Source organism: Mauremys mutica, chromosome 11 (genome assembly GCF_020497125.1).
Source record: "Mauremys mutica isolate MM-2020 ecotype Southern chromosome 11, ASM2049712v1, whole genome shotgun sequence".
Lineage (NCBI taxonomy): Eukaryota > Metazoa > Chordata > Testudines > Geoemydidae > Mauremys > Mauremys mutica.
Window position 1 is genome coordinate 56,204,977 of NC_059082.1, and position 22,385 is coordinate 56,227,361.

General features: G+C 52.3%; 1 protein-coding gene across 3 annotated transcripts; it reads left to right on the forward strand.

Annotated features, from left to right (window-relative positions):
* The first annotated feature begins 243 nt into the window (after positions 1 to 243).
* On the forward strand, positions 244 to 22,305 carry MSS51 (MSS51 mitochondrial translational activator). Of its 3 annotated transcripts, XM_044980864.1 has the most exons (8): positions 244 to 314; positions 2,722 to 3,030; positions 7,159 to 7,370; positions 8,052 to 8,207; positions 8,993 to 9,117; positions 9,925 to 10,488; positions 20,895 to 20,988; positions 21,469 to 22,305. In XM_044980864.1, the coding sequence occupies exons 3-8, from the start codon at positions 7,186 to 7,188 to the stop codon at positions 21,695 to 21,697; spliced, it is 1,353 nt and encodes a 450-aa protein (XP_044836799.1). In that variant the 5' UTR covers positions 244 to 314; positions 2,722 to 3,030; positions 7,159 to 7,185; the 3' UTR covers positions 21,698 to 22,305. The 3 variants fall into 3 exon arrangements, with proteins under 3 accessions (XP_044836799.1, XP_044836798.1, XP_044836800.1); XM_044980863.1 differs by lacking the exon at positions 2,722 to 3,030 and having other exon boundaries at positions 247 to 314; XM_044980865.1 differs by lacking the exons at positions 244 to 314; positions 2,722 to 3,030 and adding an exon at positions 6,046 to 6,121.
* The last annotated feature ends 80 nt before the right edge of the window (positions 22,306 to 22,385 follow it).

Sequence of the window (22,385 nt, forward strand, 5' to 3'; positions counted from 1 at the left end):
CTCCTGCCGCCACGCTTGTTGTGGGCAGCAGGGGGCGGGGAGCCTCTCTCCTGAGCTGGGGCTGAGGCCCAGGCGGCCATTTTGGTTACTGGCGCAGGCGGGCTGTGCCCAGCTCCAGACCCTTGGCAGTCTGGCCAGTGACTTTGATTGGAGCAGAGCAGGACCTTAGTTCTAGCTGGGCGGGGCCCTGAGAGGTAAAAACCTCATGCAGCCTAGGGCGCCAGGGACATAACCACTCTGACATGCCTGTGTCCTCTCCTGTCAGTGCCATGGGAACATGCTGTGACCTCACACAGTGACATTGTGGGAACATGGTATGAGTTCACATGGCTGGGCCATCCATGGGAATGCCCTGGGACCTTGCCTGGCACACATCCTTTCCTATCAACATGATTTTGCAATGCTCCCATTCAATCTGGGGCTCTTTAACTGCCCTGGACCCTATAGAGTGGACCCTATTGTTTAAGGAATTCCCTTACTTAGGGTCCAATGTACTGTAGCCCATATCAAGTCACCATGGAAGCATTATAGCCATCCCCAAGCGTTCAAAACTCATTAGGCCCTGAAAATCATGAGATTGCCTTAAAAGTCGTGAGATCTTAAAAAATAATACATTTGGGATTCTTTTTATTTGACCTTTAGGGTCACACTTTCAAGCTTCTCTCTTCAACCCTGAGGGCTTAAAGCTTAATTAAAGAAAGAAAGAAAGAAAGAAAGAAAGAAAGCTGAGATTCTCACATAATGAAATTGTTGGTGGCCCAGTGTTAATAGAGGGGTGGAAAATGACAGTGCCAATAAGGCCTCCCTGTATCAGGCCTTTGGCCAGCTTGCTTGTCCGAACCGCTTCCATGTTTAGACTTTAATTAACCCCACAGGCCAGATGGAAAGAATGGAATGTGTGGCAACTAGTTATCAGTACCAGGAGGCAATTATACAGCCTGCTTGCACCTGGCTGAAGGGAGTGAAACAGAATGACCGGTCAAGAAAAGTTACTAACGAGATAATGTTTTTTGCCAAGTATGATCTAACCTGTTTAGAGTAATTGCTACGTTATAATGTATTTGCTGTATGGGAACTAAAAAGGAGGGAGAAGAGGGGGGGGGAAGGGGGGAGCTGGGCATTGGGGGTAATAGACATGCTTAGCTAAAATCATGTATAAAGAGAAAGAGCTGCTTGTATGAAGTGTGCTTGATCTGAGACGTGTCTGTGTCTCCAAGCATCGCTTTGAGATCTCAAATAAACCTTTTTTTGCTTCTCCACCCTGGTGTGTCTATTGGAGCGAGGCACTCCGGGCAACGAACCACTGTTGCTGTCGCCTCGGGCCTTTGTGCCGGCAACAAAATGACTCCATGAGCTGCAGCTTATGAAAAATATCAAATCTTGCAAGACTCGTGAGAGTTTGTAACACAGTAGAATGCATTTTGTTCCCCATTTGAGCAACAATCACATCAAGTATCACACAGTGCCATACAAATGTAGGGCTTTGGTCCAGGAATGGAACTTTTGGCATTTAGATAGATAGATTAGATAAATTACAATCCTTTATTTCCATGACACATAGGTGATAACCCTACCTGACTTACAGGACATGTGACACAGCTGTGAGAAACTAGAATCCTCAAAAGCAGAGTGGGTAGCATCTTGTAGGGGCATATACTAAAGCAGGGGAGAAAGAAATCCATGGCCCTGAATGTGCGCCTCATCTATAATTTTTTTAGTGTCCACATTGCACTGGAAACACAGTAACAAATTAACAGGCATATGCAGCTCCTGAGCCACAGGCAGAGGTGAAAGTAAGCCGGTAAGGTCCGGTACAGCGTACCGGCAAGAGCCAATACGCCGTGCGAGCAGCCCAGAGCCCTTTCAATCCCGGCCACAGCTCTGGCGGCCGGGCTGGGGCCAGGATTTAAAGGGCTCAGAGCTCCCCGCCGCTGCGGGCAGCCCAGAGCCCTTTAAATCCCGGCCGCAGCTGGGATTTAAAGGACTCAGAGCTCCCTGCCGCTGCGGGCAGCCCAGAGCCCTTTAAATCCCGGCCGCGGCTGGGATTTAAAGGGCTCAGAGCTCCCCGCGGCTGCGGGCAGCCCAGAGCTCTTTGAATCCCTGCCACGGCTCTGGCAGCTGGGCTGGGGCCAGGATTTAAAGGGCTCCGGGCTTCCCTCAGCGGCAGGAGCTCTGGGCCCTTTAAATCCCTGCCCCAGCCCCGCAAAGCTCGGTGTTCCCCCTGGCAGCCAGAGCCCGGGGCCCTTTAATTTGCCCCTGAGCCCCGGGGGGCTCCCAGCCACCTCTGCAGCTGGGAGCCCCTGGTTGATTTAAAGGCTCTGGGTCTCCCAGCCACAGCTGGTGCCCCAGGGCCTTTAAATCTTGAGAAGCCACGCCTCTTCTGGATGAGGCCACGCCCCCCTCAGGACTCCGGCAGTACCGGTAAGTCCTGTAAGTTACTTTCACCCCTGGCCACAGGTGCCCTACAAGTCTCATCCTCAGGCATGGAGGGGTGTGGGGTGAAACGGGTGATTCACAGTATCATTGGCCATGGGGAAAGGGTGGCATAGGGTAGATGATATGCACTGTCTTCTTCCAGAGAGGTGAGGTGGGCTACACACACTCCAGACATGGGGAAGTGATGGGATCAGGTAGGTGATACTGTCATCCAGCATAGGGGTGAAGTGGGTGATTCACAGTATTCCCTGGCATGGGGTTAGTGGATAATACCTTATTTTCCAGCAGGGGGCAGGTGAGACATAGGATCCTGGAGCTCCTGTAGTCAGGACCTGATAAGAGTTTTGCACGTGCACCTCCTAAGAGCCAAGCCCCAGTGTCTCAGTCACTCTACCCAGTGAGAAGTAATTCTTGACAGGGTCTGAGTAGGCAGGATATTCTTAGACCACAAGGTTCTGCCTAGCATTTCTGCAGTTAGAGCAGAAAACAATCCAGGAGAAGGCAGGCAGCTGCAGCTCTGAGAGAAATCCACAGCAAAGGAGAGAGCAACGGACTGGGAAAGAAAGAAAGAACCAAAGAAAAAGCACCTAGAAGGTTAGTCTGCCTTGTAAGCTGTTGTCATTTCAAGGAATGGATGGTTGAACTTCTCAAAGTTTACTTTGGTCCTTAGATTCCCTCCCTGCACTGCTTTCTTCCTCCCCTCTCGTCACCTCCATTTAGCATTCTCTTATGTTCCTCCTGCTGAAGCAGTTTTTAGACCCATTAAATTTCTCCCTGTTTTTCCCTTCTGACAAATGGAGCTACAGATGAATCAAGGAACAGGCTAAGTGGATTCAAAGGGGAGGGGAAATAACCTTCTCTGCCAGAATCTCTGGTCTCTATATTTAGGGGCTGAGCACAATTTTCTCTCTGCTTGGACACCTCAAGCTCCTGGCTGGCATGGGGCTGAGGACCAGGTGAGGAGGGTTTCAGTGAAATAAGCATTTTTAACCATTTCGTTGATCTGGGTTGGAAGAGTGCTTTGAGTATTAATGTACCCACCGATTTCCTGGGGGGAGCAGGATCTTGGGACTAGCTGTGGCTAGCTCGAGGAGCTACGTTTGGATGCTTGGGGAGCAAAATATAGACTGAAAAGATCTGAAAAGTTCCAGGGCAAAAAATTAATGCAAATCACTCCTGCCATTATAATTGCTTTTGGCTTGATTCCTAGGAGGTCTCTGGCCAGTCCTATAGCTGATTGGCTGACTCCACATGGTGACCCAGGACCAAAATAGCACTGCTATCAGATTTGTGTTGGTAGGGGTTGTGTTTTTTCCTGGGTCTATCTTTTTGCCCCATGACATTTGAGCATGGCTGCCCTTGGCTTTCCTCATTTATTCCTCATCACCCTATCTCCATAAGTGCTTTTTTTTACTCTGGGTTGGAAAGGCAATCAGTATGGTACAGGAATAGATCAAGCATCTGTCAAGTGGTGTGGGAGGCAGTCCAAGTAATCCAGCTGGCAAACTCCTCCCGACCACCTCCACCCCCCGCATCCAGCTCACACATAGAATCCATGCCCTGCTCCCTTGGGTGAGTGATTTGTACCATTCCACCACCACTGGCTTCTGTTAAGCTTGGGTTAATATATGCCACAAGATTCAGGTCCCTGGAACTGGCGCAGAAAAGTATTATCTTATAAACACTAGCAGCATGTGCATTGGTACACGCACACATGCAGGAAGAATTCTGTCTGTGGAGCACACATGTAGACAGAATGTCACTGCTGGTATATGTATGTACGTGATGGGGGGGGGAAGAGCATGCTCAGAGGCAGCAGCTAGACCTCCTTTTTGCAGGTTCAACATATGCTCCCTCATGGGCTAGCTGCTGCTAGTATGGAAAAGGGGTGAGACCATGGCCATCACCAACACCCTTCCCTTCGCCGTGTATAGCAGCATCAATAAGTGCCCATGAAGTTCAAGCATGATCTGTGCCATCCAGAGACAAACCAAACAACATTGGCTGATGGTGACATCAACGTTTTCCCTTTGCATTTCCTAATTAGGCTGATTGACTTTGTAAGAGCAACGTGGTAGGTGCTCAGATGCTGTGGTTATGGGTAGAGCATAAAGCCAGAATAACAACAGCCTAGAATTTAATACTCATCAAATGGAGATTGGGGGTACCAGACTTGTTCCTTCTCTGGCTCTGGACCATGATCAGGCCCTGTAAGGCTGGCAGCAGGGCTCAGCTCTTTGCCAACCAGGTCAGCTGGCTGGGCTGAAAGCGTTTTCCTGGCTTTCAACCAGCTTTGCAAGCGAGGCAGGCACCGTCCACCGGTCAGCAGTTATTCCCCTAGGCCAGACCTCCACGTGCATCTCCAGGCCCTATTGAGAAACAGCAGTGAACTTGCTTATCATAAAGAGAAACCAGCCCGCTGTACAGATCACCTTTTCTTAGTCTATGCAAGTTCAGTGCTGGGAAAATGTGCCTGATTGCCAGCCCTGGAGCCGGAGTCCTCTCTCTACTAACAGAGCAGGTACAACACAGGCAGGGAAGGTGTAAGCTCTCTCCCCAGTGTGCCCAAGTCTTGCTGCTGGGACTGCACAAAAGGGGGCAATGCTATAAGTGCCAATTATGGTGGTGTCTTGGGTGTTAGGAGCACCTTTCCATGGACACTACCATCTGATGCGTGGTCTGTATGAAACTGGTGGTAACTTTTGTACTACTGAGCTGGGCCAAGTTTGAACCTTTGATCTAGAAGTAAAAACACACTGCCCTTTTCTGAGCTGAGGATCTCAAAGCACCTTACAGGAAATGTTAGCAAATTAATCTTAAAAACCACTCCTGAGAGAGAGATCATTACCGTGCCCCTGTTGTACAAATGGGGAAAGTGAAGCACAGAGAGGGGCCGTCCTGTGCTCAGTGAGTCCATGGTAGAGATGGGAAGAGAACCCAGGTCTCCCGACTCCCAACCCCCATGTTTTGGCCACAAGCTCATCCTTCCCTGAACCTGTCAGATCACTAGACTGTTAGCACAGACATCCTTCCAACACTGCCAACTAGAACCAGCCTGAGGACCTCCTACCCTGTGTCCTCCTCCACGTTCTGTGTCTCCTCTTGTGGGACCAGTTCTTTACACTGTGGGTCACCCCACCCTGGCTCTGTCTGCCCACACAGCATGCAGCTACAGTAATAACACTACTGCATTCACCAGCATGCCAGCTTGGAGAACATTTGACATGGTCTTGTGCCACTGGCTAGTCAAGATGCCTGCTGAGCTGCCCTTAGTGCTGGTCAGAGATGCACATGGATCTCATTGATTGCCATGGGAGCCTCCTGTGCACAGCCCAGAACAGATTTGGGGGTCTGCTGTTAAAGGACTAGGCAAAACCAGAGGATGAAAGGGCTTCCTTCTCTCCTCCTGCTGTTGCTGCTGGCATCCTCTTCAGAAGAGAAGTCACGGCAGCTGTGGGGGAACCAGAGCAAGAGCTGTCTGAGAGGCTAAGTCAGTCAGTGCTGGCAGCTTGTGCTAAGCGATGACAGACGCCACCACGCTGATTTCCACCAGCGGCCAAGAGGCAAGCAGTGTATCTACAGCTCTCTGTCAAGGGGGCAAGAGAATGGACGGGCAACACGGCAGAGGAGGGAGGAGAGCAGCTCCCTTCACAAGCAAGAACGTGGCCATGTCATTGTTGGAGAGGTAGGTAGCGATACTAGCGAATAATGCCAGTCAGGGCAAACACCTGAGGGAGTGGATGGACTCAAAAAGCCTGTGGTCTGAGAATACCCAGAGCAGAACACCAACAGGCCCCCTTGTGGCTGTCTCATGTGTCTGCAAGCCAGCAAAACCGGCCTCCCTCGCCTGTCTGCAACACACCAAGGGATGAAAGGCACAATACACAATAGTACTTAGCTCCCTGGGATGCTTTTAGCTGTGAGCGAAGCCACATTTTCTGGCTCTCAGCCGGGTGCCTCCCAGAGAGACCCCCACAATGTGCTATATAGTCAAATGATTCCTCTGACCAGGTACTCAAGCCAAGAGGGCAGAGAAAGTCCATTTGCAGGGGGAGAACAATGGGATCCTGGCCAGTCTTGGAGATTCCTGCTGTGCTGTGGGAATGTTCCAGACCCATCCGGAATTAAAGAAACAAACTGGATCCAAATCACTAGTTGGAAGTGGAGCTGACGGAAGTCAGGGTGGGCGGGGGAAGAGAGAGGGGATGTAGACAGCTATTGTAGACAGGAGAGTTGAAAACCACCCAGAAGAAGTGGCTCCTAATATGCCCATTCCATTTAGACATGGGTCTGAGTCAGATCCTCCCAAATTCAGCATCCAGATCTATATTTTGCATCTCAGGTTTCTCCAAACTTCCATACCAGGTGGGATTTAAAACGGCTTTGTGTACATGAATTAATTCAGCCTCAAGTCACCAGGGAAGTGGAGAGATATTAGTACTTCTCCATTTTAAAGTCAGGGAAACGGAGGAGCAGAGACGAGAAGTGCCTTGCCCCAGTTCACGCAGAGCAGAGCAGACACTGGATCCCAGATTACCAGGCTCCCAGCCGTTTGCATGCTAGACCCTGCTGCTCTCCCTGCAGGTCGTTAAGTGGGGAGGACATCTCCAGCATACCAAGAGAAGGTGTCCAGAGCTCAGGCACTATAGTCTGGGATAGATGGGGGGAGCCTGTTCAAGACCTCTGCAGTTATTCTCCTTTATTCGTTCTCCTTATTTGCAGCCTGCCCGATTTCCAGGACTGACAGAGATGGCCCACAGAAACAAGGGCGCAACTTCCAAGTCCAGCCACTCCAAGAAGAAGCCTGCGGAAGAACCAGTAATTACAAGCCCCAGCATGGACTCCCTGGGTTTCCAAGCTATGGATAGCAATGTCCCTGGTCTGTCGCAGGTCATCCTGAAGAAGCTCAACATGAAGAGCTATGATGAATACAAGTGAGTAATGCCGGGGTGCCCAGTGGCTTCTGCACAAGGTGCGTGCTGCCATCTGAACACCCGCATGGCACACAACCTCAGATACCTCTAGGACTGTCTCCACTAGTCACTGGGAGCATTAGACTTCTGGATGGCCTGAGGGAAAGAGCAAAGCAAATGCTATGTGCCCCCTGGCTAGAGGGGAGCTTGCTGTACTGACAGGGCCACTTCCAGTGAAAAGAAAGTTAAACTCCCTTGTTCTCAAAGGATCAGAACATCATGCCCTGTTGGTTCATACCCTAATAGGGATAAAGTTCTCTCTCCTAAGGGGTCCTCAGACGAGGCCTGGCCCTGCCAGTTCATATTAACATGTGGCTATAACTTCCCTTCAGTTCAGAACAGTCCCTGATCATACCAAGCATGGATAAAGGCATCCAATCAGGACAGTCTCTGCTAGCTGCCATCAGGGCATTGATAACATTTGGGCTGGCCCCTACAGAAGCCCTCATCAAAGCTGTGGTAATGAATTCATACTGCAGCAGTATACAGTACCCCTCTGCAAGTCGAGCTGATGCTAACATCTTCCATTACACAGCATCTTTGGGCCAGTCTTGTCGCTATGAAAGGACCACGCTAGGACAAGGTTGGGTTGTGCCCTGCTCGCCTCTCATTGACTTTGCTACTTTGGCTGTTTTCCTGCAGGTCTGCCATGGATGGGAAGAAGCTGGGGATGGATTTTGGGATCCGGACTTATTTCGACATGTTTCAAAAAATGGAGGACACCTTCAAATTCTGTGCTGAGTGCAAGAAACTCCCCGATGCCCTCCCTGACCCCAGAAGCCTCCGGCGATGCAAAAGGTACTCAACAGCACTCAGTGTGTGGCTGAGGACAAGGACTGAGCCATAGCACAGGGCAAGATCCTTCTTTTACCCCAGTGGAAATATTCCCAGAATATCTATGGGAACAGGAGGACAATTCCTTCTAACATAGAAGCTTAGCTAGGCTTCTGAATGGGGCCCCATAATAGAGGTTACTCCTCTGAGTAGTGGCTGTGTGCATCTGTTTTCTTGTAATTCCTCAGGACCGGATCCAAAGTCAATGGGAGTCATTCCATTAATTTCAGTGAGAACAGGCCCTCAGTGTCTAAACCGCTGCACTCTCTGGCTATCATGGATGGAGGATGAGATGTTGCAGAAGGTATAACTGAGGACAGGGGGAGTAGCTGCCCCTTGGTGGGTAGCTTGTACATGATTCCAATGATGCTGCCTTCTGCATGAAGGCGGCAGTACCAACACAATGGGCAACACCTGCTAAGTGAGGAGCTCTCTGTTCTTACCAGCCCCTTTGAAAGACATTGCAACAGCACCAAGGCCAAACTAATCCCTGATGTATCCCCAATGGATCAATGAAGTTACCCCAGGAACAAATTCATGTATTTATGTCTCATTTTCACATGTAGGGATAGGTGAGGGCAAGAATGCCGTGCAGTCCAGAGGGGACCCATCAACTCACGCACTGAGTATTGGTCTCCTTGGGGCATCTCTCAGGCTCACTCCTGATGGTCCTCTCCTATCAGGTGCTAGGATGTATCTTGAATTTGCTGCTTGGTGGAGCACCATATTCTCTCTCCTGCTCCCTCTAGGTGCCAGAACGTGTATTACTGCAACTCAGAGTGCCAACGGGCCAACTGGCCTGTGCACAAGAAATTGTGTAAGAAGCTGAGGTTGGTAGCTCTTGACCGGCTGGTAGAATGGCTTGTCTTCACAGGTAGGTTTGCTGCCTACATTCAACAGAAGGGGACAAGGGGTCCTCTTTGACTGGGTCAAAGCTGGCTGGGCCATCTGCGGCCAGAGGCTATTTGACTGTCTTAGCGCAGATTCATCTGTCTGCTGCCTCATGCAGGAAGCAAGGCTCCAAGCAGATGGTAAAAAGATTGCACCAAGAAGGGAATTGGGCCAGGGGTCTCATGGTGGACTCTATCCAGACCTGCTCACGTTCCCTCCCCAGCTCTGACCTTTGTGGGCTGCCTGGGTTTCCATGATATCAGTGACAAGCACTGAGGGCTGTCTTTGAAGCCTGACAGAGCCCTGTCATGCTGTGAAGCCAAGCAAGGTGGTGTCTGGATACCACTGAGTGTTAGCTATGGAGAATCCAGGAATTGCACACACACAGGGACTCAGAGCTGCAGGGGCTTCTAGTCTTCTCATTAGGCCTCATACACTCAACTGTTCAGGGGATTTGTGGAGTCTTTCATACCTGCAGCTGCTCTCCTAGTTTGGCTTGAAGACTCCTGGGTTCTCTGGGGTTCCAACATCCTTCACAGAGTTGATGGCTCAGACTTCCGTTATACAGTCAGCTCCTCCATCTCCCTATTGTTTCCCCTTTGTTACCACACAACGTATCCTTGTTCACTGGCAGGACTGCTCTGGGCTCAGCACCTCCTGTTAAGCTGAATGGCAGAGCTTCAAGCGCTGTCTTTTTAAAGGGATGATACCCTTATCCAGGGGAAAAGATCAGTACAGCCTGGGGAAGTCTGGAGCACTGAGCTGAGAATTTCTGGGGTTTTCCTTCTAGGTGACATCCCATTCCCCACGGCAACCTGGACAAAGCGCATACAGGAGGTGAAAAGTTGGGAAGACTGGTTCTCGATGCAGGAGCACCTGGAAGAAAAGCTGAGCGCTATACTGACCGGGCGTTATATGAACATCCTCTGGGCCAACGTGGGGAAGCCAAAGCCAGAGGAGGGAGAGCTGCTGGAGTCTGTCAAACGGCTGACCACAGACTTCCAGTCCAGGCCGATTACCATCGGCTTGGGGCTGCACGCTTTCGACATTGATCTCTATACCAAGCCTGTCACAGTGCATGTCATAGGGGCTTCCCATATTGAGACCCTCAACACCCGGGTGACGGATTATGATGAGCTGACGCGGGTGTTTCCTGGGCACCAGGGCATGGAGGTAGTAATGGTGGGAGTCAATGTGGTAGATGGACCCATCATGAGGCCTCCGCTGACAGCGTTCGGACCCAGGGGAAGAGTCTATCTCAGCAGCTACAAGGCCCTTTATCCTGACTTCTGGGAATCCCAGGTGGAGACTCATCAGGCTGCCCGCCCAGACCTTGTGATGGGCTTTCATCCAGGTGAGTGCACAGACAGAGGCTAACTGCTGTCTCAAATGGTGCTGCCCTCCCCACTGATACTGCCCATCTGGGGCAGCGCTCCTTGGGTCTCTTCTTCTAGGCCCAATCAATGCTGCCCTTCAGATTTCCTGTTCCTCCCTGACAGCCCCCCCACATCTCCTCTCCTGCGGCTTGTTTCTGCACCCTTTGTTATCACCCCACCTCCTGCTGACCTTCTCCACTTCCAGAGGGTAGGGGACACTCAGATTGACAAGGACTTGGGGCAGTGTAGCAAAGTGAAGACCCACTGGCACAGCGCCTCCTGCTGGTCATCTGGGAATTAGCTCTTTACCAGCATAAAGAGGAAAAGCTGGCTGTATTTTAAAGAAACCTTATTGAGGTTGCAGGAACAAACCATCCCGATGTGTAGGAAGAAAAGTAAATATGGCAGGCGACCAGCTTGGCTTAACAGTGAAATTCTTGCTCGTCTTAAACACAAAAAAACAGCTTACAAGAAGTGGAAGATTGGACAAATAACCAGGGAGGAGTATAAAAGTATTGCTCAGGCATGCAGGTGTGAAATTAGGAAGGCCAAATCACACTTGGAGTTGCAGCTAGCCAGAGATGTTAGGAGTAACAAGAAGGGTTTCTTTAGGTATGTTAGCAACAGGAAGAAAGTCAAGGAAAGTGTGGGCCCCTTGCTGAATGAGGGAGGGAACCTAGTGACAGAGGATGTGGAGAAAGCTAGTGTACTACAGGGCTGCCCAGAGGGGGGGGCAAAGGGGGCAATTTGCCCTGGGCCCCGCGCTCCGCAGGGGCCCCCAAGAGAAGAGCCCTCCCGCCTCCGCCCCTCTCCTGGAGCCTCAGCGCATCAAGCGCCAAGTCTCCGCCGGGGCCCCTGAGCCCCGCCCAGCTCAGAGCCGCGTGGTGAGGGGGCGGGGCTGGGAGCTCCAACGGGGCCTGAGCCCCGCCCCGCTCAGAGCGGCGTGGGGAGGGGGCGGGGCAGCTGCCTCCGCTCGGCCTGGAGCTCCCAGCCCCGCCCCCTCACCACGCGGCTCTGAGCGGGACGGAGCTCAGGCCCCGCCGGAGACGCGCTCGGGTAAGAGGCTGAGGCGGCGGGGGGAAGCGGGACCCACCGCCGCCGCAGCGCAGCCCGGTCTTCGGCGGCGGGGGGCCCCTTCTGTTCCGGGACCCGCCGCCGAAGTGCCCCGAAGACCCGCGGCGGGGACCCCCCCCCGCCACCGAATTACCACCGAAGACCGGGCTGCGCTTCGGCGGCGGGTCCCGCTTCGGCGGTAATTCGGCGGCGGGGGGCTCCCGCCGCGGGTCTTCGGGGCACTTTGGCGGCGGGTCCCGGAACGGAAGGGCCCCCCGCCGCCAAAGACCCCGGGCCCCCGGAATCCTCTGGGCGGCCCTGGTGTACTAAATGCTTTTTTTGCCTCTGTCTTCACAGACAAGGTCAGCTCCCAGACAGCTGCATTCTGCAGCACGGTATGGGGAGGAGATGACCAGCTCTATGTGGAGAAAGAAGTAGTTCGGGGCTATTTAGGAAAGCTGGACGAGCACAAGTCCATGGGGCCGGATGCGCTGCATCCGAGGGTGCTAAAGGAGTTGGCCGATGAGATTGCAGAGCCATTGGCCATTATCTTTGAAAAATCATGGCGATCGGGGGAGGTCCCGGATGACTGGAAAAAAGCTAATGTAGTGCCCATCTTTAAAAAAGGGAAGAAGGAAGATCCAGGGAACTACAGGCCAGTCAGTCTCACCTCAGTCCCTGGAAAAATCATGGAACAGGTCCTCAAGGAATCAATCTTGAACCACTTAAAGGAGGGGAAAGTGATCAGGAACAGTCAGCATGGATTCACCAAGGGCAAGTCATGCCTGCCTAACCTAATTGCCTTCTATGATGAGATAACTGGCTCTGTGGATGAGGGGAAAGCAGTGGATGTGCTATTTCTGGACTTTAGCAAAGCTTTTGATACAGTCTCCCACAGTATTCTTGCCAGCAAGTTAAAGAAGTATGGGCTGGATGAATGGACGGTAAGGTGGATAGAAAACTGGCTAGATGGTCGGGCTCAACGGGTAATGATCAATGGTTCCATGTCTAGTTGGCAGCCGGTATCAAGTGGAGTGCCCCAAGGGTCGGTGCTGGGGCCGGTTTTATTCAATATCTTCATTAACGATCTGGAGGATGGTGTGGACTGCACCCGTAGCAAGTTTGCAGATGACACTAAACTGGGAGGAGTGGTTGATACGCTGGAGGGTAGGGATAGGATACAGAGGGACCTAGACAAATTAGAGGATTGGGCCAAAAGAAATACGATCAAGTATCAGAGGGGTAGCCGTAATACGATGAGGTTCAACAAGGACAAGTGCAGAGTCCTGCACTTAGGACGGAAGAATCCCATGCACTGTTACAGACTAGGGACCGAATGACTGGGCAGCAGTTCTGCAGAAAAGGACCTAGGGGTTACGGTGGACGAAAAGCTGAATATGAGTCAACAGTGTGCCCTTGTTGCCAAGAAGGCTAATGGCATTTTGGGTTGTATAAGTAGGGGCATTTCCAGCAGATCGAGGGATGTGATCATTCCCCTCTACTCAGCACTGGTGAGGCCTCATTTGGAGTACTGTGTCCAGTTTTGGGCCCCACACTACAAGAAGGATGTGGACAAATTGGAGAGAGTCCAGCGGAGGGCAACAAAAATGATTAGGGGGCTGGAGCACATGACTTATGAGGAGAGGCTGAGGGAACTGGGATTGTTTAGTCTGCAGAAGAGAAGAATGAGGGGGGATTTGATAGCTGCTTTTAACTACCTGAAAGGGGGTTCCAAAGAGGATGGATCTAGACTGTTCTCAGTGGTAGAAGATGACAGAACAAGGAGTAATGGTCTCAAGGTGCAGAGGGGGAGGTTTAGGTTGGACATTAGGAAAAACTTTTTCACTAGTAGGATGGTGAAGAACTGGAATGGGTTACCTAGGGAGGTAGTGGAATCTCCTTTCTTAGAGGTTTTTAAGGTCAGGCTTGACAAAGCCCTGGCTGGGATGATTTAGTTGGGTTTGGTCCTGCTTTGAGCAGGGGGTTGGACTAGATGACCTCCTGAGGTCCCTTCCAATCCTGAGATTCTATGATTCTATGATATGGATCACCCTCTGCAGGTCGGTGTCTCGCCTGCTGCTGGCCCCGTGTCCCTCCCGGACCCCGGTGCCCTTTACCTTAGGGTTCTGCCCCAGCAGTACCCCCATGCTCTGGGTCTCCCCTCCCAGGGGAACCCCCAACCCACTAAACCCACCTTGCCTCAGTGGCTACTGCCATTCATCATCTAGCCCCCACTCACTGGGGTGACTGCAGTCTGTAATGGCCGCTCCCCATTGGCAATGGGGTAGGACCAGCTGCCTCTTCCTATCCCCGGGCTACACCTCTGCAGCCCCAGTAGCTCTGTAGGCCTTCACCAAGTCCTGCAGCCTGGGGGTTTACCAGGCTGGAGCTCCCCAGCTCCTCTTGCCCTTTTCCCCAGCACTGCTCTGCTCTGCTTCAGGTACCTTGCTCCCAGGCAGCCAGCCCTTCCCACTCCAGGGCTAGAGCGAGACTCCTCCCAGCTCCTGGCCCCCAGCCCTCTTATCAGGGCCAGCTGGGCCCTGATTGGCCTGGCCACAGCTTGGCTGCTTCCCCAGTGAGTCTAGCTTGGCTGCTTTTAACCCCTGTTATACAGGAGTGGGGCAGCCACTCCACTACAGGCAACATAAAGCAAAAAGAAGGGAGAGACACCAGGACAACATCTCCTCAATGGTGATACCAAGGAGGCTCTGGAGATTAAAAGCCAGAACGACTGAAAAGATTTCAACTGTTCCTTTCTGCCATGCAAGGAGAATTCCCACCAGGCTTTGTGGGCTGGGAATTGATGGCATGGTCCAGCTTTGCATGGGTCAGCTGGCATCCTGCAACCCCAGCTTAGCAAGCCAGTTAGAGACTCCTGGGTTTACACAATGTGATGTCGTTGCACTGACCCATGGTCGATGACATACTGAGGCCAGGGCCGGCTCTACAGTTTTCGCCGCCCCAAGCAGCGCGCCGAAATGCTGCCCGGGGGGGCGGGGGGGCAGTCCGTGTGCCCTTAGGGCGGCAGGCGCGTTTCCGCTGCCACCGAATTGCCGCCGCCGCGGAAACACGCCTGCCACCCTAAGGGCACACGGACTGCCCCCCCCGCACCCGCAACGGCAATTTTGCGCACTACTTGGGAGCAAAACAAGGGGGACTGCCGCCCCTTGCAGAATGCCGCCCCAAGCACCAGCTTGGAATGCTGGTGCCTGGAGCCGGCCCTGACTGAGGCTCATGTGGCAACATGGTGACTCAGCATCAAGGTGTTAGAATGTGCTGGGAGCATTTTTGTACCAAAGGACAGGGTCAGGAAAGGATGGCCTTGCTTAGTGGATATTCCTCCTAGAGCTTGGCTTGCCCCCCCCCCTTTTTTTTTCTTAAATGCCTCTGCTCCTAAGCATTGCGCCACAGGCTTTAGTATTTCATGCACCATACTCGCTGGCTCCTTCACGTGTTTAACCAGGATCAGAAGATTTTATCACAACATCTTTATAATGGCTTACACATAGAGAGCCCTGGATCTGATGATCTCAAAACACTTTAAAAATGCAAGGATTGTCTAGATGGGGAAACTGAGGCACAAAGTGATTTTTTTTTCTTTTTAACTGACTTTCCCAAGGGCACACAGCAAGTCAGTGGCAGAATTGAGAATGGAACCCTGGAGTCCTGACTCCCACTGCCCTGCCCTAACCACTAGATATTGCTGCCTCATATATGCCACAGTATATGATTTTTGAGAGCCAGTGCTCTCTTATCATCAGCCAAGTTCCTTGTGACTTGCATTTGCCTTCTGCTGGGACAATGACATGAACCAAGAGCTCAGCAACACTGCAGACACTGGCTGTGGTAGCCTATATCCTGGGAAAGGAGGAGGCAAACCCAGGTACTTTGTTAGCTCCTAGTCAGATTGTTTTGAACTTTGGTGCCATATGCCATTAGGGACTGGCTGCCACAGGAAGTGCCACATAGCCAGGATCTCATAGGTCTAATATCACAGCTCAGCTAGGCTATCAAGATTTCAGTCCAGATGTCTGCTGCCCCCTAGCAAGCACAGCCAAGAATGGTGTGTGCTTTCCCCCTCTGCGTATGCCAGACCCACCGTGTGCTTTCTAGAGACCCTGGGAAGTCACCAAGAGCCCAGTCTATTGGAAAGCAGAGACAGACCTGAATCAGCTCATCAGATTGGGACTCCTCTCCTGCTGAGAATCCAGCCCGGGGGGAAGTTTGCAAGTGGTTAGGAAGTTTGTAGGCGTAGTTACCCTGGCCCTAGCACTAGCCCCTGCTGCGGTTGGGCTTAGCAGTAGAGCCTGCAGCTGTGATGCAGCAGCACAGAATGCTGCCCTGGTGGGGAGATAGACCGCCCGAGAGAGGGCAGCTCGAGCTGCGGAGGGGGCTCGGATTCCGCCGAAGAGGAGGCCGTTGGAAGGTGGTTAAAGAAGGCAGCGGCACTGGGGTAAAAAGATTTGCCGAGGAAGCTGGATATGAAGGGCCGTATGCAAGGGGCTGGGCACAGAGCGTGTGACCGGGCAGGTTGCTCACTGGGACGCTGACAGAGGGAATACAGTTTAGGCACCTGGGGAACAGGCATGGCTCTCCAGGTGAGGCACTGTCGCTTGTGGGTGAACCTGCTGGAAGGAGGTACGGTCGGAGCAGCATCGGCTCAAAGGAGCATCACAAGCCAGAGACATCAGGACAGCTAGGGTGAAACTAGACTTTGTAGCTGGAGGGAGGAAGAGTTGAGTCCTCCCTGAGGGTGACACAGCATGTTGGCAAAGTTTCTTTCCTTGTGATGGTTATTTACAGTTTATTTTCCTAAACAAGTATTTGATATTACTTCATAGTATTTATGTTCTTGCCTAATTTTGAGGGTTTCAGGTTATCTCCATTGCATGGGTTTGCCTCTGCCTCTCCTCACAGTAGGCATAGCCTACCTGAGGCCTGCATCAGTGCACTGGCCCATCGAGGCTGGAAAGGGCAGGAAATACTTGCAGCGAGCATGTAGAAATGGCCGGAGAATTCCAAGGGTTTGTAACATATCAGCACTTTTTTTTAAAAGAGAGAGAAAGGCCTAGGATATGAAAGCACAGACATGGCACAACTCATTGCAGAAGTAAATGGTGCTAGGCTAAGCCCAAAGAGCAAAGGCAGCCTCTGTAGAGGGATCCGGAGCAAAATCAGGTGTAAATCAGCACCGCTCCATTGACTCCACTGGAGTCAGCTGAGGATCTGGCCCTTTAGAACCCCTCTGATCTGCTGCTTTCCGGCTCAGTGAGGACATGGCAAGGCAGTTTGGGGCTGCAGTAAATCAGCACTGAGTTTAGCTCAGGCACCGAGTTCTGAATCTGGAAGTGTGGGGGTGGGGTCAGGGCCGGCTCCAGGCACCAGCTTAGCAAGCAGGTGCTTGGGGCGGCCACTCCGGAGAGGGGCGGCACGTCCAGGTATTCGGCAGCAATTCGGCGGAGGGTCCATCGTTCCCGCTTGGAGCAAAGAACCTCCCGCTGAATTGCCACAGATCACGATCGCGGCTTCTTTTTTTTTTTTTTTTGGCTGCTCGGGGCAGCAAAACCCCTGGAGCCAGCCCTGGGTGGGGTGAAGAGAAAGCTTCAGAAACCTTGTTTATGAAAAAGTGCTTTTAAGATCCTCACTAACTAAGTCTGTGAGCTACTGGACATGGAATGCATCTGGGGAAAATATATCTGTCCCAGTAGGTGCTACAGAGAGTAAGCCAGAGCTTAGTCTTTAGGAGAGAGGACGCAGGGGTCAGATCCAGGCAAATGCTTTTAACTCATTGCAGGGGTGTCGTCAGGGCAGCGCAGTGGGCTAGGCTAGGAGTTTTTTTTCTAAAAGACTGGGGCAGTGGCAAGGGGATACTTTATGTTAAGGGAGCTGTGGAAATGGTCTAATCAGAGGCGGATGGCAAAGAGCGAGGTAACTGAAGAAGCACTGACAATCTGTTTGCAGTAAGTGGGGTCAAGAAGCCAGCAAGGTGTTTGGAGTTGGGTGTGAGGGGTACCCAGGCAGAGAGGTGGCCCCAGAGTTTTAAAGTTCACCTGGTGTCATGGGGTGCACCACTCACCACTGGGCTGATGCCTCCTCCTGGTCACTCTGGGGATTATGGCCACTCAAGGCCTATGCCTCCCCCGCGTCCACAGTTTGCACACCATCACTCCATCTCTGCTGTCCGCCTGCAGCCCCTCTCACAGCCTCAGGAACCACAGCGTCCTCTTTGTGGCTCAGCCCTCCAGCCATGTCACTATCCTTTTTTTTGGGGGGGGGGGGGGGGGATTAGCTCCTCAATAGTCAGTGCCACTCACCCAGTGGCTGGAAGGGGAACCCAGGCCCACCATCTACTGTGGATTCCAGTCCAGGGACCCTCAGCTCAGCAGTCTGGGCCATCTCTTCCAGGCCTTACTGCTCTGTCCCTGGGCTGCTTCCAACTACTGGTTCCCCTTTTATTCCCGGGCCTACCAGTTCCCAAAGCCTCCTCCCCTTTCCCCAGGGAGTGACTGCAGCCCATCACCCCACTCACTCCTCCATTTCTTCTGGCAGTGTCTGCTTTTTCCCAGCAGCCTCTTCCCCTTCCAGCTCCTGGGCTTTATAGGCCCTGCCTATTCCTGCCCAGTTGAACCTCCTTAATTAACTGCCTAATTGGTTAATTGGCCCATCTGGCCTGCATTAAACTCTGCCGGGTGAGTGTGGGGTAGATGCCCCATCATACCAGATCTAAACAACGCTCTTACATGTTCCACCAAAGAACTGCATTGCTCAGTTGGTTCTATCACCAACCCAACCAAAACAAGCCAGGGAACCTTTAGTGAAGTCCTCTCTTTGCTTTTGCCATCTACAACCATGTCCGCCAGCCAGAAACCTCTTCTCTGTACCTCAGCCCAAAACATGCACCCGTAACCATCTAGTTATGCAGCCCCTAGTGCCATGGTATATGGATGGCTTTATCCGCTCCACACACTGTGAGGCAGGGAAGTGCTCTTATCCCCATTTTATAGAGGGGAACTGAGGCACAGAGAGAATGAGGCCAGGTCTAGACTAGAAATGTAGCCGGCATAGTAATGTTGGCTAGGGGTGTGGTTTTATTTATGATCTTCCTAGGGTGGCAAAAGCCCTAGTGCAAACACTGTGTATCTTATTTAATTTGGGGAACTAGGATTAGCTATACTGGCAAAAGCACTCTTTTGTCAGTGGAAGCTGTGTCTTTCACTAGAAGGTTGACTGGCATAGCTATATTAGCAAAGCTTTTCTAGTATAGACTAAGCAGTGTGCCCCAAGGTCACACAGAGAATATGTGGAAGAGCAGGGAACTGAATTCAGATCTTCCAAGACCCAGCCTAGTGCCCTAACCACTGAACCATCCTTAACTCAAACATCAACTGCTGGAAGAACAAAATACAATCTCGGAGCTCCCGCGTTACCACACCCTAAATAACAAGACCGCGATCGATAACTGTCCAGAATGATCAACACTGATATAGATTGCTAAGAAAACAGAGTGTCCAATGTTTCCCTCTCAAACCATCCACTAAAGAACCTGCATTGCACAAGCATGCTCTTCTTCAACATGGCACTGGGTCAACACTCAGACTAATCCAAATCAGCCATTTCTGACTGGGGTGTGCTTTGTGTAGGGCAGAGACATGCGTTATGGGAGGCGGGTGTGCATGTCATAAGGTGGAGGAAGGGGAAAATCCTAGTTGTAGGTTTCAAAGGTTGGGTGAGAATGTAACTGGTGTGCTTCTGGGTTTGGGGGTTGCATTTCTAGGCTGTGGATTTAGGCACCCTCTGGTGGCTTTTACGAAAGATTCTGGTTTGGTGGCATGTGCGTGTGCGCACACACATGCATGTGTTATTCTGTTGTAGCCCTTGGTTTCTCAGTATTAAGGCCCAGATCCTCAAAGGTATTTAAGCACTTGACTGAAATCAAAGGCGCCTACGTACCTTTGAGGATCTGGGCCTGTGGCCCTCTGTTCATGGTCATCCCTTGCTGATATGTCTACACTACGGAGATGATAGCTATGTTGGCCTAGCCTCATAGTGTAGATGCAGCCTCCACTGACAGAAGGAGATTCTGTCAGTCTAGGGATACCACCTCCCCAAACGAAGTCAGCTCTGTTGACAGAAGCCCTCTATGGTTGACACAGTTGCATCTCCACTGGGGGTTTTGTCAGCATAGTTATGTCAGCTAGTGATGTGGTTTTCGCACCCATGACCGATGGAGTTATGCCAATATAATGTTTCAGTATGGACTGAGCCTCATGCCTGAGCTAGACCGTAAACGCCATGGAGCAGTGAGCTGCCATATTCTACCTGTCTGCAAAGCATCAAGCAGGCATCTAGCGTTGTTAATAAACAGACTCAATAATACCAAAACGCAAAAGCATCAGTTGCAAGCAATGAAAAATACCTGCGGTTTCCTCTGTTTGCAGTCATGTAGATCATTGCATAAAATGCACAGGCTATTGGCTGGAACAGAGAACTGGGAGTCAAGATCCCAGGCTTTTAGTCTTGGCTCTGGGCAAGGGCCATGGCTCTGTGCCTCAGCTTCCCCAGCTGTAAAATGGGGATAATGCTACTTGCCTCTCTCACAGGTGTTGTAACGTGCTTTGGGGCCCTGGAAGGAAGGGTATATCAGTGCAAAGGCTTATTATTATCCCTTAGCCAGCAGTTTGAAGGTACTGTGGATCGACTGACCCCGCCGTGTTCTCCAGGACCAACTTGTTGGCATCATGTTGGGATCCAATGTTCCTATAGGAGGAAGACAGTCAGCATGCCGGCGTGCCATGACAGCATTTTGCTGGCCATACGCTAGCACCAGGACAATAACATTGCAAGCAGAGGGCTGGCCTGGTAGAGCCAGAGGGAGCCTGTGAAATCCCCAATGGCTCACAAGCTGGGAATGCTTCAAACGACCCCACTCCCAAAACACTGCATGGTCCAGTCAGCTCATTCCATGCAGGATGTCCTAGCTGGGGGCAGGCGAGGCAGCTGCATAAACAGCATTCCTTGTCACCGCTCCCTGGTGGGAAAACTCCAGGGGCTTGTTGCGCCTGCCCCTCCTTGTGGGAGACAGTGAAGTCATGGGAGCTACGTGTTTGCAAGGCGAGGAGACTAGGGCCTCCTGGAAACATGATGCTATGCAGGGGATGGAACAATGGGGTGGCAGTGCGTGTATGCCTGAGCATGAGCACCCATGCAGCTTCAGCGCCTACCACAGCAAGGGCCTCAAACTGCTTCCAGTGACACCAGAGGCACGACTGCTATTGGCCTCACTGAGCAGGGGATCAGGCTCCAAAGCTTTCTGGTGTCCTTCCCTCTGCAGGATTCCATGCCTGCCTGGATGTGATGGAAGGCTGGCTCCCCACACTGCTGCTGCTGCGGGACTACAAGATCCCCACCCTCTTCACCGTCTACAAGTAAGAAAGGCCCATCCCCCTGCTTTCCCTTGGGGGGCTGAATACATATAGGGCTCTGCTGTCCTGTGCCCCAGAGTCCTCCAGACAGTCATTTGCATGAGATGTCTGCTTTCTGAACCAGTCAGCTTGTTGCAAGTCACCTTGTAACAACAGGTTGTATTGGCTATTAGCGCCTGACTCTGTTTTAAACTGCTAAGGGAGCATTTAGGCAGCTGCCACTGTCAGCACTGCAGTGACGGTGGTGCTGCTGGAGCCCTGGCGAGCAGTGACAGGGCACTGCTGTGGGGGATGCGCACAATGCCGGAGTCCCAGCTGGCACCGATGGGGCACTGCTGTGAGGAAGTTCACATTGCAAGTCTCCTGGTGCAGTGTCAGGGCCCTGGTATTTTACTCTGGCAGGGGTCAAATCCCAGGTGTCTGAGGGTCAGGGCTGGGGTGAGGTAGGCAGTGTGGTAACTGTGCCCCATGCCCTCCCAACAGCGAGCAGGAGCTGAAGTACTCCCTGAAAATCCTGACAGAGCTGGAGACCCAGATCACAGGCTACGGAGCCAATCCCTTCGCTTCTCTCAAGCCGGAGCAGGCCTATTCCAACCCCAACAAGTCACCCGTCTACTGCAGCGCCTACTACATCATGTGCCACGGGCTGGCTGGCACCCCGCATGAGCCAGACATGGAGGGGTTAGAGAGGGCTGAGGACAGAGGGGAGTAGAGAGGAGACACCTTTGCTGTACGTGCTGTCAGCTACTGCTACCTCCCCAGCCAGCGTGCAGGGCTCCTCCTGAGTCCCTCCTCACCACGCTCCCAGCCAGCACTGGACAGGGAAGCTCCATGCTCAAGCCCAGGCAGGAGAGCTGCTTGCTTGGGCTGTGCAGTGCAGGGGACCTGGGAGGTGGGTGGGCTTTTTCCAGGGGGCTATAAATCGTACTTCAGATAGTGCCCCCTGCTGGACAGAGCTGTGTGTTACAGTGATGCATCAGCAACATGGAAGAGGATCCTTCCAGGTAATAAATATCACCAGGGCCTTGCTCTCCTATAGTGCTAGCTAGTAGCAGATCTCAGAGGAGGCCGGGATCATAAAGCATGTAGTTACTGGGGCAGCATCCTGACTGCCGGTGCCAGCGTTTGGGGATCCAAACGCCAGTGCCTGGTGTCAGCTCCCCAGCTGCTACCTTAGCCCACAGGTGAGAACGCCCATCTCAGCTCAGCAGGGGGCTCTGGGAAAAGGCTCCCAACCTGCCCCGGCACCCGGCGTGCAAACAAGCACTTGCCCCCACTCAGCCAAGAGCCACCGTCTTTGGGGCTCGGGCCCAAGTTACAGCCCCATGTTTATTCTACTCATTCGTTTCCAGGGGCTACAGCAGCTCCACTTGGTGCACGGGGAAGGTGTTGTCCCCTTA